At 39.4% G+C, this 18,115-nt stretch overlaps 2 protein-coding genes and 1 pseudogene across 2 annotated transcripts in view; 2 read left to right on the plus strand and 1 right to left on the minus strand.

Annotated features, from left to right (window-relative positions):
- Positions 1-18,115, plus strand: part of LOC127663687 (interferon-induced very large GTPase 1-like) — a 113,141-nt gene that overhangs the window by 20,865 nt on the left and 74,161 nt on the right. The window lies entirely within an intron of this gene.
- Positions 10-16,860, plus strand: LOC127663678 (interferon-induced very large GTPase 1-like). The gene is made up of 2 exons (XM_052155315.1): positions 10-158; positions 9,011-16,860. Exon 2 carries the CDS (start codon positions 9,013-9,015, stop codon positions 15,640-15,642), a length of 6,630 nt encoding a protein of 2,209 aa, XP_052011275.1. The 5' UTR covers positions 10-158; positions 9,011-9,012; the 3' UTR covers positions 15,643-16,860.
- On the minus strand, positions 7,989-8,127 carry LOC127676566 (uncharacterized; annotated as a pseudogene).

Consider the following 18,115-nt stretch of genomic DNA (forward strand, 5'->3'; position numbering starts at 1 on the left):
CTGATTCTGAGTGTGATTTCAGTCCCTGACCTCATAGAGCCCTATCTGAGCCTCAGCAGATGGGATGCAGCCTGGAAGGCTTGAGGAAGGTGCATGACCCCTCCAACTACTCTCTAGAACAACAATCTGAAGACGGGAACTGGACTTCAAGGACACAAGTAAGTGAACAGAGTGAAATGGGCAGACAGAAAAGTACAATAGACTTAGAAATTAGAGTAGAAAGAGAAAATATGAAAAGTAGGAACATTCGTGGATTGTGACATGATAAAGCCACAGATAGGAATTTAACATTTCCATGTTACTAGAACCTAAGGCTCACAGCAAAACCAGACTTTGGTCCATGCCACCTCCAAGAACTGACAACAAAACAGGATTTGTATCTTTAACCTGTGCTCTAATCAGAAAGCTAAATGCTAAAATCTGCCTTCTTTTGTTGGCTCTTTTAATTTCTCCTTAAAAGTCGTGCCTTTTGTTGGGATGGGTCAGGGGCTTGTTAACATGGCTTTCCTTGAAGGCATTGAAAACATTTCCTTCTGTGATGGTCCCAATCTTGTAGATGACATACTGGTTATAGTCAGATCTTTGAGATCTCACTCCTTGGCCTCTCAGATTAGGAAGGCAGCTGATTTACTGAGCTAGAAGAGTCTCAGAGACATCTTATTTTTCTCTGCTCCCTTGGTAATCTCTTGACCCAGGAGCAATGGACAAACTATTAATATTCCTTTTAGCCTCTATATTTTCATTGATTTGGGTCTTATTGAACAACCAGAGCTTCAGTTACAACAGTATTAGTGAATGAATAAAATTTGGTTCTATAACATTTAGATAAAGTTTGACAAATATTTTTAAACAAACCTTTATTCCTTTAAGACAGAGTTTCCTAATTAGAAACATATACAGCTATTTTAATAAAACACAAAATCCTTGCTCTTTAAGCAAATTTTTATGAACTATAATACTTTTACATTTACTCATGAGTGTGAGTGTGTGTGTGTGTGTGTGTGTGTGTGTGTGTGTGTGTGTGTTGGAATGTGGGTACCACATATATGTGGGGATCAGTTTCTTCTAGCATGTTAGTTCTGAGGCTCAAACTCAGTCCACTACTGCCTTTACCCACTGAGCTATCTCACTGACTCAGTATACTATTTTCAAGTTTTAAATTTTATAAACCATTATGTGATACACATAAACTTTCAGTTTTATGCAATCTCTTTCTTTTTATAAGAATGATCTTTTACATTAAAATCTACAAATCAAATGCCCTCTCATAAAATTATGCTTTTACTATTCTTACCAAAATATATTTTGTATTCATAACATTTTATATCTTTCATTTTACTTGATAGTACTTATTGTGTAATATATTTTTGAGCTGACAGAATTTAGAAAGCTCTTGCTTCCTAACAAGATTTCCATATTTCAAATAAATACACATGAAATTGTATTTAAACTCAGGCAAAACAAGTTAACAGAACTGGAGTCTGCTTTCTCTTTTCATCTTGTTTTTATCTTTCTGGTCTGAAATTGGTAGGATAAATTTAGGGAGAAAACTGTTTTGTTTTGTTTTGTTTTGTTTCTTTTAATGTGGGAAAATACATTCAGGTAGCAAATAGTTTTTACACATAAATGACACAGCTGTTGGTTAAAATTTGTCTTCAAGATGTACTACATTGTGTTAGCAACATTATATGAATAACCTTTTAAAAGCAGTCTTGCCTACGTATGAATCCTGCTGTTTGTGGGGTAGGATTGCTTCTGTAATTCCCAATATGAAAAGGAAAAATAACATTAAGATATTTTGCAAATGTATATGTATGTATAGTTATCATTTTTATGTATTACAACCTTGAAAATCTTACATTTATCATTTGCATATGAGGATTATTTTTTTAAAACAAATCCACTGTATTTAATCTAGTAAAAGTATTTATATGTATAGAAGTATATTTAACTAACATAAAACATAATTTTATGGTTTTTATTAGCCGTGACAGTTTTAAAAAATAAAATTTAATTTATTAATTCTTATGAATATGTTTACGGATGTTAAGATTTAGGTAGTCAATGTTTGAATTCATACCGTAATGAAATTTATTTAATGAATTAAAGAGTGCTGTTCTAAAAAACTAAGCCTTATGTAAAATAGTTTGGATGCTAATTTTCTCTTTTAAATATTTGCTTGAGGAGATCAGATACCATGTGAGGTACTTAAACCAATAGATTTTAAAATACCACTTCCCTGGGCTTATAGACATCAAGAGTACATAAGCAGCAGATGTATCTAATTTAGCAGTAGGTGTATAGATGTCATCTGTGATTTTCCTGTTCTCATAATCTTCTTTGAGTTCATTTTATAAAGAATCAGGTATATACCAAGCTTTTTAAAATATATGTGGATGTTAATATGAACATCTTCAGGGCCATATGCTGGGAAAAAAAACTTTTCCCCTGTGCCAATGTCTTTCCTCCTTGGTCAAAGATTAATAAATTCTATTTACATGGTATATTTTGGGCTCTATTATTTTTCATTGATTTTTAAAAGTCTTCATCAATGCTGTGTGTCATTCACTGACATATCTATTTATTAAGCCTTTATGTGTCAGTATTCTATTTTTCTTTTAATATTGGAATGGTTGTTCTGTTCCTTTTCTTCTTTCATATAAACTTCATTTGGTTGGTTATTTAGAGTTTTGTTAAGATTACAGTGAATCTATGATGATCAATCTGTAAAGAGCTACTGTGATAATTGATCTGCAGTGACTACATAAGTGGGTAGAAGATACCTAGAATGCTTGCACTGCAACTGAATGCCTGGGAAGAATTTTTCAGTTAGGGTTGACATGTGAGACAGTGAATAGTAAGGAAGAACCTGCCCTGATTAAGGGTGAAATTATCTCCAATGAAGAAGTGAGATGAAGCAAGATACACACTGCCTTTTTTTCCCAATGACTAATTCTATTGCTGTTGCCACCTGTTGACAGTAGAGTCCAAGTGTTCAACATGTACTCCATTTCAGCAACTCTTCAAGGCTTTATGCATTAAATTGCGAGTGCGAAGTCATGCCTCCTGGGTTGTGAACCTAGTTCTCAGCCACTGCAGCATGTCGTTGAGCATTGTACAATTGTCCCATTCGTACCACATGAGCCAATCTAATTAATCTATTTTTATAACTTAGATGTGTGTACATTCTGTTGACTCATTTCATCTAGAGATCCATAGGGCAATTAGAATTTTAACAGCATGAAATGTGGAGTATGGCTTCATTGTTTACATACTCTTCAATCTGTTCCATCAAAATTTTAGACATCTTCATATAAGCCTTGCACATGTTTTTTTTTAGATTTGCATTTAACTGCTTTAAATAGTAATGTGCTTCTAACTTGAAACACTATTCAATTATTTTTTTCTTTCTTTTTTTTTCTTTTTTTTATTTATTTTTTTTAATTTTTTTTATTCGATATAATTTATTTACATTTCAAATGATTTCCCCTTTTCTAGCCCCCCACTTCCCGAAAGTCCCGTAAGCCCCCTTCTCTTCCCCTGTCCTCCCACCCACCCCTTCCCACTTCCCCGTTCTGGTTCTAAGTGGGATGGAAGCATCCTCACTTGGACTTCCTACTTGTTAAAATTCTTATGGTCTGTGAGTTGTATCCTGAGTGCTGTATAAATTTTGGCTAATATGCACTTATCAGTGAAAGTCCTTTTATGTCTGAGTTACCTCAGTTAGGATAATATTTCCTAGTGCAGTCCATTTGCTTACAAAATTCATGATGCCCTCATTTTTAATAGCCTAATTGTATTTCACTATGTGAATGAACCACATTTTTCTATATCCATTATTCAGCTGAGGGACATCTAGGTTGCTTTCAACTTCTGGCTATTACAAATAAGGCTGCTATGAACATAGTGGAACATATATCCTTGTGGTGTGGTGGGGCATCTTTTGGGTATATGACCAGGAGTGGTATAGCTGAGTCTTCAGACATAACTATTTCTAATTTTCTGAGTAATCACCATGCCATATTGATTTCCAGAATGGTTGTACTAGTTTGTGATCCCAGCAGCAATGAAGGACTGTTCCTCTTTCTCCACATCCTTACCAGTACATGCTGTTACTCAAATTTTTGATCATAGCAATTTTGATTGGTGTGAGGTGAAATCACAGGTTTGATTTGATTTGTATTTCATTAAATACTAAGGGTGTTGAACATTTCTTTAAGTGTTTCTTGGTTATTAGAAACTTCCCTGCTGAGAATTCTCTGTTTAGCACTGTACCCCATTTTTTAACTGAGTTATTTGTTTTTTGTTAAGGTTAACTTCTTTTTTTTATTATTCGATATAATTTTTTATTTACATTTCAAATGATTTCCCCTTTTCTAGCCCTCCACTCCCCGAAAGTCTCGTAAGCCCCCTTCTCTCCCCCGTCCTCCCACCCACCCCTTCCCACTTCCCCGTTCTGGTTTTGCCGAATACTGCTTCACTGAGTCTTTCCAGAACAAGGGGCCACTCCTCCTTTCTTCTTGTACCTCATTTGATGTGTGGATTATGTTTTGGGTATTCCAGTTTTCTAGGTTAATATCCACTTATTAGTGAGTGCATACCATGATTCACCTTTTGAGTCTGGGTTGCCTCACTTAGTATGATGTTCTCTAGCTCCATCCATTTGCCTAAGAATTTCATAAATTCATTGTTTCTAATGGCTGATATTCAATTATTCTTTGTCGATATACAAAGAGTATTTTTTATTTTAATTTTATACCTGGAAATTTCTTATATTCATGTTAGTTCAAGGCAGTGTTTACTATTAACCCTTTAAGATTTTCTGCATAGTGAGTCATATTATCTATGAATGAAAGTAGTTTTATTTTTAGTTACTACTTTCCTATATATAGATTTTATTTGCTTTTATTACCTTATTTATTACCTACAAATTCAAGTTGGGTATTGAACAAGAGTGAAGAGAAAAATAACCCTTGCTTTGTTCCTAATCTTAACACAAAGACTCAGTTTCTCAATATTAAATATGATGTTACCTGTGTGTTTTTTTACATATGCCTTTTATAAAATTAAATGTTGTCCTCTCTTTTCCTATATGCTGAGATTTTTAAATCAGGATTAAGTGTTGGATTTGGTCAAAATGCTTTCTTATCTGATGGACATTACCATGTGATTTTCTTCTTTAGAGTACAGATATGAAATATGTTCATTGCTGTCCACCTATCAAGCCAGCTTGATATACCTAGATAAAGCCCACTTGGCCATGGTCAAAAATTCTATTCTGTGTGTGCGTGTGTGTGTGTGTGTGTGTGTGTGTGTGTGTGTGTGTGTGTGTGCTTTTTTATTCATTCTTTGTGAATTTCACATCATGTACCCCAATTCCACTCATCTCACCATCCCCTCATACCCACCTTCCACCCTTGCATCTGCACCCCCCAATAGAGAAAAAAATTCATTTTGAATGCTATTGTGTGTCACAGTGTATCCCACGGTAAAACCCTTTTGTTCACAATTCTTTGCTTGTAAATGTTTATTGCAATGAGCCATCCGGTTCAAGGCCTCTAGTTTCTGCTACTCTATCAATACTGAAACGTCACTGGGACTCTTCATCCTGATGTTGTCCTGGGTCATGGAGATTTGGGGGTTTTGGATCTATAAGACCAGCCCCTTCACTCACTCTAGCAGTTCATGAATGGGATAGACAGCAGGGTGGGCAAATTCATAGCCCTGGACCTGGGCCTGAAAGGTATCTAAGCTAGTCATCCAGCTGGCTCTCCTACTTTCACACCCTCAGGGCTTGCTCACCAGCAACATACCCCCCTACTCCCTACACCAGCTCTGCTCACCCCCCTGCAACCAGGACCAACTCTACCCTGATGCCCAAGTGAGATACAGGGCCTGCTCTCCCTAGTGTTGCTGCTTATGAGGAGTATGGCCAGTTCTCCCACTCTCTCTGGCATTAGAACCAGTTCTCTTGCCTACCATAGGTGGTTAGGGATGAGGGAAGAGAGGAGAGTGCCTCTCCCTCATCTATTCCACCTGCCAGCAGACAAGACTCTTCTTGGACCACTCACCTGCATTCATTCCTTTGGGGTTGCTCTTTGACACCTCTGCCACCAGGGTCAGCTTTTCTGTGCTGCCCAGGCAAGGTATTGGGTTATCTCTTCCAAATGCTGCAGCAGGTGAGGGGCAGGGCTAGCTGTTGGCTTTTTAAAACACAATCCCAATCATCTGATTTTATCAAATGAAGACTCAGGAGTTGGATGCTAGGGTGAAAGCATACTATCTCACAGAGGCACAGGAAGCACCCAGCGGACCTTTCTCCTCAAATGATGTACCAGGTGGAAAGAGCCCATTATCTGCCACAAGGTCTTAAAAACCCTTCTAACTGAACGTGCTCCCTTTCTGCTTCCTGTGCATCTGGCTATCTGTCCTCCTGACTTCCTCTCACTCTCTATGTTTAGTTTCTATATTAACTCCCTATCAACTGGTTGCTTGCTCTTGAACTATGGTTGACTTTATTTAATCTTGTTTACAATCAATAGTAAATTCTTGGATTAAAGATGTGTGCTAGGACTGAGTCACACCACAAATGAAAACAGAATTTTCCAGTATATAATCTCAGGGTTTACAGTGTGATCAAATATCCTGCAACAGCCAACTCCCTCTTGCTTTCCTGACCCCAGTGCCAGTTCTCCTGCATGCCATTGGTAGCAAAGGGTGAAGGTTAAGGAAGACATCTCTCCCTCATCCACACTGCTGCACAGCAGACAAGTTGCAGGGCCAGCGCACCCACACCCCTATCATCAGGTCCAGTTCTACTGTGCCCTTCAGGTGAGGGACAGTCTGCTCTCAAAAGTCCTGCAGCAGGAGAGGGGCAGGTCCAGATCTCCTGCTCTCATGACTCCATCAAGGCCATCTCTCCCACCCAGTGCTCGTGGTAAGGGCAAAAAGGGATCTCTCCCTCGCCAATGCCACCACCCACATAGCAAAGAAAAGACAGGGCCAGGTCTCCTACACTCACACCTTTGGGCCTGGCTTGCCCATGCCTCTACTACCAGGGTCAGCTTTTTTGTGCTACTCAGGCAAGGTGCATGGCCTACTCTCCCAAGTGCTGCAGCTGGTGAGGGGCAGGGACAGCTCTACTGCTCTCGTGACCCCAGGACCAGGCTTCCCACCTGTTAGTGGTGGTGAAAGAATAAAGAGGAGGAGAGTATCTCTCCCTCCTCTATACCACAGCATGGGAGATGTGTGGTAGGGCCAGCTTTCCCACATTTGTATCCTTGGGCCATCTCACTAGCAATTCTAGGGGCTCTCTGTTCTTTTGCCCTCAGAGCCAGCTCTCTCAAGATGCCCAGGTAAGGAATGCAGCCAGTTCTGCACAGCCCTCAAACCTCAAAATGACCCAGGAGGCAGCCCAGACCAGAGATGTCTACCTGGTCTTTGCTGCTGTAGGGCCATTAACCCAGTCATAGACCCTGGTGACAGACCAGGATAGGACCTTACCCTAGTCCCAGGTGGTATTACTGGTTACTCACATCAGGCTAGTCCTCGTTTCTCTCTTCACTGTGCCCAAATCCTTCTGTCTATTTTTCTCGTCCATTTCTCTACTACGTACTTGCTCCTCTCAGAGGCAGCCAAGGTCCCAGTGTCTGGGGTCTTCTCGGGAGTACTATGCCCTGTTTGTGAATTATAGCACCTGGCAAGGGTCATCTTGGGCATGGTCTGCTCGCCTCCAAGCACGCATAATGCCAGACTAGTGGTGATCTCAAGTGCTCTCTGCTCAGGCACCGTGGTGCCAGTCTGGTGGTTTTCTAGGACTTGCTCCTCACCCAGCCCACCCAAGTGGTCCCATGTGAGTCATCTGTCTCAGGCTCGCCCCTGCTTGGGGCCCACAATCCCAGGTGGGCTTCTTCTAGTCTCCACATTGCTCCCTTTGCTCTGGGCCTGTGAAGAGCTGGACTGGTGGGCATCTCAAGCTATTTTCAGGAAATGTTAGGCTACAGGTGATTCAGATGTTCCAAGGAGAGAACACTGAGTGGAGCATAGACATAGCCTCTTTCCTCTCTGCCACCTACACTGGCACACATGTGACACAGCAGTCATATTTACAATGCCTCTAGGAACAGAGTCTATTATGTATTGTTGAATTTCATATGATAATAATTGATTCTGAGAGATAAGAGATATTTGTTTGCAGATTTCCTGTTATATGATATCTCAATCATGATTTAGAAGGAAAGTTATGATGGCCTCTGAGAAGCAATTGAAAATTGTGATATGTTTTTATATTTTTAAAAATATATATTTTAAATTTAGTGTCATATCTTCTTATATATGTCATGTAATTCACTGCTGTAAACTAGGCCAAGTGTTTCTGGGTTTGAAATTTTACTCATGGTTGATTAATATGAAATATTATATAGGTTATTTCATATTATAATTTCATATTTTTCTTTGTTTGTTCTGCATATTAAACCTGGACCCTTGTGCATGCTGAGCACATGCCCCAAATCTGTGTTCATTGCCAACTGTATCCAATCCTTCTTCTAAGATCTTCATTCTTTTCTTCTATACTAACACAATTTAGCAAGATGAAATGGCAGGAATTAGGAATAGAGTAGGTGTAATTTTCATGGAAACTAATATAGAATAGCTAAAGAAATAATGTAACAAGTCTTGTCTAAGATATGATTTACAAAAAACCTAACACTTTAACATTTCAACCATTGCTTTGCTGATTGCCATACCATGGGGTTTATGGAGGATGAAGTGTTAAAAGCCCAGTCTATAGCACTGCACCTCACAGTGACTAGATACACTTGCTACCTTTAGTACAAATGTGGACAGTAATATGACAAAAATACTAATGAAAATACAAACTTCAACTTTAAAGGTAGGGATGAGAGGTTCCTTCAGACTTATAGACTTGAGACACTCATTCTATTGGCCAAAAAGTTAATGCTTACAAAAAGTAGGATTTTGACTGACTAAGTACCTGTTCTTCACACAGTCATGAACACAGCAGAGAAATTCCATGACAAGCCTCAGCTAAGAAGCAGAAGGAGGCATGATATCCAGGAGATGCTGACAGAAGTGGGACTGTCTGTTGACTACTGGATGCCTAAGCTTCAGGAAGACCTGGGTGTGACCTCTGTCCAGGCCTTACAATATTTAGACAACAGAGACCTCCAGAAGCTGAAGTCCCAGACACAACACATATGGGAGAAGAAGGCTCTGGAGAAGCTGCTTGAGCTCTCACAGACAAACGGTGTTGCAGAGCAGCAGGAGACTCCAGGGGAGATGATAAAGAACAGGCAGAGGCAGGCAGGACAGGCACTGCAGGCACTGAGAGCCTTGCAGTCAGAAGGGAAGCACAGAGAAGAAGAGGCAGTGAGGAGAGAAGAAGCAGACCTGAGGCGAGCAATGGGGATCCCTGAGGAGTGCTGGCCAGTGCCTGAAGTGCCCCTAAAAGTCATCACTGAAACTATGGAGAGACATCTCAGTCACATGGAACAGACCCTGTCTCACCGTGCAAACCTCTCAGATGGAGACCTGATAAGATGGGCATCTGGAGGGCTGGCCCTGCAGGGAGTTTATAAAACCAGCCACCAAAAGGACCTAGTGGCAAGGAGAGAAGAGCTTCTCAGGGTCCCCAAGGAATTCTTCCTCTTTGGACCTGAACAAGGAAAAAGGATGGAAGCTAAAGAATTCACATCTTCTCAAGAAGAATCCATGTTCACTGAAGCTATGGAGAAGCTGGGCTTTGGGGCAATGGTATCAACCAAGGATGGATTTAGTTCAGAATTTGGTATCAAGCAAAGCAAACATTCAGAATGGAAGGACACCCACCAGTCGTATTCAGAACATTCTTATTTCTGTTCAGCAAAATATAGCTATGTGCCCCTAGCCTCCTTCCACTTTCGAACTGATCAGCTCCAGCTCTCCACAGCTGCTCTCAAGGAATTGAAAATCATTGAAGAGCAACTGGAACACACTGAAAGACCAGACAGAATCCTCACATTGAGAAACAGGACTGAGAACTTCTTCAACAGATTTGGTTCTCATGCTAATCAAGGCCCTTTGCACCTTGGGGGAATCTACTGCTGGAAGGCCATTTCAGAGAGTTTCAAAAGTGACCAGCTGAATCATGTGAAGCAACAGGCAACAGAGACCTTAGATAGTTACATAAGGGGGAGCTACAATGGCTTTGGAGTTGAAGTTGGAGCGAGGATGAATACGTCAGATTCATATTCAGTAAGATCCTGCCAGAATGCAACTGATCAACAGTTCCAAAGCAATGTCCAAGTCTCTGTGGCACAGACAGGTGGACCAGCAGAAGCAAATGGAATTGTCCAGTGGACAGTTGGCCTTCTCACAAGCAACAAAACCTGGTCTGTCATTGACAAGGTACTTCACTTGGTGCCCATTTGGGACATCATCCTCAACAGCCACAGAAGTGATTTTAAGGACCCCTTTCAAGTGGCTAAATGTTTGAAAGACAACTATACTGCACTGACTGGCCTTTGTGCTCAGATACAAGATGAGGAATATGTGTACAGTACTGGGCAAAAAACTAGACTTTTTCAAAAGAATATGAAATCCCAAGGGGTTTCTGATTATGAGGGGAAACTGAAGACACTGATAAATTCCCTGAAAACACTGCATGAAAAAATTAAAAATTATGCCATTTGGATTTTTATGTTTTTCACAGACTGGCAATTGCAGAATTTTCTATTAAGCGTAGTCAATGTTCTGAAAAAGCCTGCCACATATATAACTCAATTTATTAATGTTCAGGTGTGTAGACTCAATGATGGGGGCTACAAAGCCCCCACTGCTTCTTTGCAGATGAAAAAACAGTTGCAATGGCTCTACCCTAATAAGAATCAGAATTATAACCAACAAAATCATGAAAACAACACAAAGGAAATGATAGAAGTGGGACCTTTCCTAGACTTACTCCAGCATCTAGGCCTAGCACATTTCTATCCAAAAAGGATGAGCAGAGCTGACTTCCATCTGATCTACAAGACAGCTGTACACAAGACCCAGCCAAGATCTGAACAGGAACTTCCTCACTATTTCTTACAAAAACTACTGATGTTGGATTGCAGGTTGAGAAAATTGACCTTCAAAGATGAAGAAAACCATGTCTCTAATAGTTCCTTCTGTCAGAAAAATGAGGCCTTTGACCCATATAAAGAATCCTTTGAAGACAGTGATGGCATCATGGAGTCATTAGCCAAAAAGTCACAGCCACACATTCACCCAATGGATATCCAGATGGCCATTTTGCATTGTGCAGATGATCTTACCAGGCAATATATTTTGTCTAAACTTTCCATTTGTCAATTTGCACTCCCCCTTGTGGTGCCAAATCCCAATACTTCTCAAATGGAATTCTTTCTCTGGTCACTCAGACAAATTAGGAAAAGTTGGCAAGAATCAAGTAAATCTCCACAGGACAAGAGCTACAGTCACAAGGATCAACAGATGTGTTGTGTCTCTACTCCCATTGTGTCCTTCATTAGAGTTGGGAATGGCCTCTCTGCTTCTAAATCTCAAATCATGAACTCTCTCCTCAGTAAACGTAAACATGATGTGTTTTTTCACAGACACTGCAGAGGAAGCAACAAACACTGTCTCCTGATGGAGGGAGTGCTGGAAATCTGCTGGTTCTGTCCTGGGGGGCAAGGAGAGGACATATTTGACAAATGTTTGACCTTCACCAATCTTCATGGAGATGCCAAGGAACATAGCCAACAACTCAGCTTCCTGCAAGATGTCTCTTCTCTCATTGTGGTCCTCATGTCAGCTTCTGATAACACTGAAGAAAACCAAAAGCTTGTCAGACACCTCTGTCAGTCATCAACACCTTTGATCTGTTTGATTGATGACAAAGGAAAGGCCATAGCAAATAATTCCGGTAAAAGAATGAGAATTGGCATCAAGAATAGAAATGAGGCAGAATTAACAGAGGAGCTCACCAATGCCATCAAACATTTTCTAGAACTCTCTAGCACTGCTCTCAGTTTAGAAGACTGTTCACAGAAAGCTCGAGAACAAGGATTCCTTATTGATGAAGACCAGAGAGACTGCAAGGAAGCCAAAGAAAAGGCTGAGATTATAATGGCTCTGCTAGCAGACTGGAAATTATCAAAGATAAAGAAAAATCTGCTTCCCCTTCAGGGAAAACTCTGGCATATTTGGTGTAAAAAAGACAAAGAACTCTATCATCTTAAAGAAAAGGGAAATCGCAGTATTGAACAACATAAAAGTGAGATTCATGCACAGAAACAAAAAATACGATATCAACAATTAGAAAAAGTCTTTCATCTCAATGATGTAATGCGTTCTTTCCTGGATATCCTTCAAGAATATGAAGAGGCTTCATTCAAATACTACTTCTTGCACTGGCTGAGTTGGTTTTTACACAATTTGACCATAGGACATTTGGTGAAATTACAGCAAGAACAAAGATCATTGTGGTCAATGGTACAAACAGAAAAACATAAGAAATGTAACAGCAACTCCTTGCAAGTCTGGCAAAATCAAATAGAAGCTATCTCCACAGAGATTGTCGCTTGTACATTTGGAATTGAGCATCTTCTCCGAGAAGTTGGCCAGATCTATGAAGCTCTGGAAGAAACTTCCTCCTCTAGAGATAGCCTTTTTCTCTCTCTCCCTGAGATTGCTGCAGACCTGATGATAGCTGGAGTTCCCATTGAGCTGATGGATGGGGATGCCTCATATGTGCCTTTAAAGTGGGTAGCAGCTATTTTTGACAAAATCTCAGAGAAAGTTGGAGACAGAAGGCTGTTTGTTCTCTCTGTCCTTGGCCTGCAGAGCTCAGGGAAGTCTACCCTGCTGAATGCCCTGTTTGGGCTGCAGTTCACAGTCAGTGCAGGCAGGTGTACCAAGGGGGCCTACATGCAGCTCCTCAAGGTGGAAGAGACATTCACAGAAGAACTTGGCGTTGACTTTGTGCTTGTTGTAGACACAGAAGGACTTCGGGCTCCAGAACTGAACAATAAATCACAGAAATGGGACAATGAGTTGGCAACCTTTGTGATTGGCCTTGGAAACTTGACTCTGATCAATATTTTTGGGGAGAATCCATCAGAGATTCAGGAAATCTTACAAATAGCCGTTCAAGCATTTCTGAGAATGAAACAAGTAAAAATCTCCCCCAGTTGCTTCTTTGTCCATCAGAATGTGGGGGAAATTACAGCAAAAGACCAAACTATGGAAGGACGAAGGAGGCTGGAGCAGAAACTGGATGATATGACAGCATTGGCTGCTGAGTTGGAAGAGTGCTCAAACATAACCCGCTTCAGTGATGTAATTAAGTTTGATGCCAATAGTCATGTCTACTACTTTGCTCACCTCTGGGAGGGGAATCCCCCAATGGCCCCTCCCAATCCTCAGTATAGCTACAATGTTCAGGAACTAAGGAGTAGGATTCTTTCAACTGCCCAGCAGGAATCTAGAGGAAGGATTTTGAAAATCTCAGATGTCAAATTCCGAGTTCAAGATCTGTGGAAAGCCCTTGTCAGTGAAAACTTCATTTTCAGTTTCAGGAACACCCAAGAGGTCATTGCCATGAGCAAGCTGGAAACCATGTATAATCACTGGACCTGGGAGCTGAGGAGTCATGTACTGGACTTACACAATCAGCTGAGCAATCAGATTCAAAATGGAAAAATTCTAATACTCACACCCAACTTACTAGAGGATCCAATTAGCAAGAAATATAAAACTATCAAACAAGAATTTGACAGATATTTTGAAGAAGACCCAGATAGTGAACTACAGGTACAATGGAAAGCAAATTTTGAACAGAAGCTACTAATCCTTAAAGATGCACTTATTTCAGAGACCACAAGGAAATGTAATGAACATATCAATCTTAAAAACAGTCAAGAAATACTAGATAATCAAAAGTCAAAATATGAAAATCAGTTATTAGAGAGGAGCCAAAAGTTAGCTTTAAGTGTGAAGGGTAAGGAATTAAGTGATGAACAGTTGCATGAGAAATTCAGTCAACTTTGGAAAGATTGGATCTACAATGTGTCTTTGAATGCCCCTTATGTCACAGAGCCTAACATTGATTTGGATGCTGAAAATATTCTTCTTGAACATTTCAAGAAGCAAAAAAATATCGTGGAAAGACTAAAAATAAAGTCTGGAGAAATATTTGAAATCAATTATGCAACGCATATCCAAATGAAAAAAAAATTTTGTATGATTAGCAGGAGTTTAGAAACATATCATAAAGAATCCATCAATAATACTACTAATAACATTAATTTAAAATGTAATGAAACAATTGAAAATATTTGGAAACAAAGTCGTGATTACAGTCAGAATTATTTTCATGAAATCTTGAATATCATAGAAAAGGAAGTGAACTCTCTGCCCTGTGCGATAGACTACACATTTACCAGAGACTACAGCATTGACTTAGCCTTGTGGTTATTCCAAAGAGCATCCAAGAGTTTCAAGGAAATGCACGAGGCATTCAAGAGTGTGAACGACCCTGTGAACTATCTGGAGAGAAAGAAAGATTATTTCTTTATGAGTTTTAAGATCTCCTGCCAGGGTGCCACCTCAATCACATCCTTTGTTGACTTCCTATGGCTCAAGCTCACTCCTGCTATTTCTGCCTCCATATGGAAAATGATGGGTCCTAAAATAGCTGGAGACATGCGAGCCACCTGCCCTGAATTCAATGGAAACAGGGCTAACCTGGAGAAACATATTCTCTACTCTCTAGCAGAAGAAGAAAATTTTGATAAATACTGGCAATACCTTCATCATCCAGAATCATTTTTCAGGAAATACATTAGAGATCACATTAGAAGATACTGTTCAGAAAAAGAAAGTGAAAAAATAAAAACTTTTTTAAACATAATTTTAGGTGACATCAAGAATACCATCCTGTCTGCCATTCATAAGTCCACAGCAGTAGCTAAAGATAAAGGCAGCACTGCATCTGGCTGGCTGGATTTGTTTTGTAACTTCCTAAAGTGCAACCTGATCTTCCCAAGAAGAGACCTGGTAAGCATTGAGCACCAGGAGATAACAGATACTGAGTTTCTGAAAGAAGCCATGAGTGCAGCTTTAGATCCTGCGATGAGGAAAGTAGAAGAGGACTGTTTAAGTAAGCCCATGGATGAAATTGTTCCTGACATTGAGAACATTCTCTCTGAACATCTCTGTGGCTGCTGGAAACAGTGTCCTTTTTGTCATGCAATTTGTACAAACACCATTCCCCAACATGCAGGAGACCATAGTGTGCCATTCCACCGTCCTCAGGCTGTCAGTGGTTGGCATTACTATGAAACAGACTACTTTGCCATTGATTGCTGTACTAGTTCAGTAGCAAGTGATCAAATATTTATGTTACATGACCTCAGAAAATTCCCGTACAAGAAATATCGAGAAGCAGGAGGTGATTTTGCGACATGGAGCATCACCCCAGACTCATCTACCCAGCCATATTGGAAATGGTTTGTCTGTCGTTTCAGATCACAGCTAGAAGAGAAATATGGCAAAAAATTTACAAAGATAGGTAGTATTCCAAACTTATGGACCAAAATAACAAAGCAAGAAGTCCTGGATGACTTAAAAAAATTATAATTGCCCCAAATAGAAGACTAGGCAGCTACAGAAATTTTCGCTTAACCAAGGGAACCTAATAGAGAATGCCGTGAAGGAGGAGCTGCAGTAGGCAGGTGAGCTTCCTTGAGATGGCCCACACTATTGGGTAATTTTCTTGCAGATAAATATAAAGATAAACTTTCATAAAATAAGATTGTTTAGATGAATTAATGATTTTATAAAATTCCTGATTTTATTTAAATAGTTTTATGGAGTTGGGGTAAATGATGGAAAGTTTAAGGAGATGTCTTAAGCTGTTTTAACAGATGGATACAAGAAAGTTAGAATTGAGAGCAGAATGTGCCCCCTCCCTTGTAGAATAGTGAGGACTACATAGGTTAGAAAAAGAGTTTTCATGCATTGCAAGTAAGTAATTGTGCTTGGAAGAAGAAAATAGGCTTGGGACAAGTTAATGCCCAAAACATTCATGCCATGTTGGGTATGAGTTCCTGGATTTTGTGATATAGAAATGTAGTCACAGGTTTTGGTGTGCACCATAAAAACGCAAGGTAATGAACAAAGAGTAAATAATTCTGAGTATAGAATAGAGAATAGATGATTAGCCAGTCTAGCTGAACAAAACTTCAAAAATAAGATGCAAGATAGTTTATTTGTTTCTTGGTAAATACAGATTGGTCATCATCTAACCATATGGAAACTTGTTACTGTAGACTTGGCTTGCTTAAATTTTGTTGATCAATGATAAAAAATTGGCTTTGGGATTACTATGGAGATAAAGATTGATGAGAGAAAAATGAGAAATGTTTATTAGGTATGAGGTTCAAAGGAAAAAAACACAATCAATAATCCTGTTGTAATTTCCTTTTATGGGATGATTTTATTCTGTTTTTTAAGAACATGGGTCTTGATGATGATTTTTAGAAAATTTGTAGCTTGTGACCATGATGTAACCTTTTTCTTATGTAGAGAACTTTGTCTTATATGGTGTTAAAAGGCTAAGAGAAAAGTAATGTTGTTGGAGCTCACGTGTTGGAGCTTGCTTCATCCACCAAGTGTGTGAGCTTGTGCCTGCTTTACATCTTCACCAACCCCACCTTCCCTCCTTGGATCAATGTTGTAGCTTGGCTTCAATATCCTAATAGCAATTTAGGTTGCATTATAAATGAAATAAGTAAAAATAAATTAGTTACTATTGCAAGACTTGAAGATTTTCTATTAAAATGATTTTCTCTCTGATTTGATATCTCCTGCATTATTCATATGTACTAAATATGTTGATGTTTTATTGTTTTGGCTTTCTTGCTTGTTTACTTTGATTTTGGTTGTTTTCTGGTTTTGTTCTTTTGGGAGTATATTCTCATGTGTTTCTTATTTTTTGCTTTTTTATTGCATGTTTGAGTTTTTGTTTGAAAGAAAGCCTGGCTGTAGCCAGGTGACTACAGAGGTGGAATGTAGTCAAAACACTAGGGGCCTAGCCACAGGTAACTGATAACCACACATCTCTCCTGCAGGGTGGAGAGAGTGGGGAGAGGGGTGCTATAGGGGCGGGGGGTGGGGGGAGGGACAGGAGGTGAGGCGTAACTGAACTCCTCCCATGCCAGTGGAAGCTCCACCTATAAAGTCAGCCACCACCCCCCAATCAGGTCTCCAGGGTTCAAAGTCATTGCTCTACCTGAAACCAGGCTGCCAACAAACTGTGAATAATCATAGAAGATAGATACAATTTTTCTAAAAAAGATTACCTATTTTAACCATAGCAGAATAGATGTTCCCATTTCAAAATGAGGAAAGAGTAAAGCAAAGCAAGCAGAAATCCAGATAAAATATCAAGTCATCATGTCCTGTAGCTCTACATCTAGTGTATAAAGTGTAGGTATATTTAGTCTCAAAGGACTTCAATGAATCCAACCCTCCAGCTTTGCTGCCTGCAACGTACAGTTCTTACTTATTCTACTCCCACTCTCTGTATGTGGCCCCCCTTGGCAAATATCTCATGCATCAGATGTCTTCAACATATTGGGAAGACGTATAAATGTTTTTGAGGAAGATTCACATCAATTCTTATACTGAATCCAAAAGATTGCACTCCCACCAACAAACAATAAAACTGTTCCCCTTTCTTTAAATCCTCACCAATATTTGTTGTGATTTGTATTTTGACTTCAGCCATTCTTACTGTCCTACAATTAAATCCAAAGTAGATTTATTTTACATTTCCCTGACATCTAAGGATATTGAATATTTTTAAACTATACTTTGGTCATTTCTATTTCTTCTTCTAAGAACTTTGTTTATCTCCATACTCCATTCTGTAATGGGGTAGTTTTCTTGGTATTTAGTGTATTAATGCTTTATGTATTCTAGGTAATAACCCTCTGTCAGATGCAAAATTGATGAAAACTTTTCCTTTCTTTCTTTTTACCATCATCATGGTGTATTTTTCTATCCAGAAGCTTTTTAGTTTCAAGAGGTCCTACTTGTCAATTTTTAT

The sequence above is a fragment of the Apodemus sylvaticus genome, chromosome 1 (genome assembly GCF_947179515.1).
Source record: "Apodemus sylvaticus chromosome 1, mApoSyl1.1, whole genome shotgun sequence".
Taxonomy (NCBI): Eukaryota; Metazoa; Chordata; class Mammalia; order Rodentia; family Muridae; genus Apodemus; species Apodemus sylvaticus.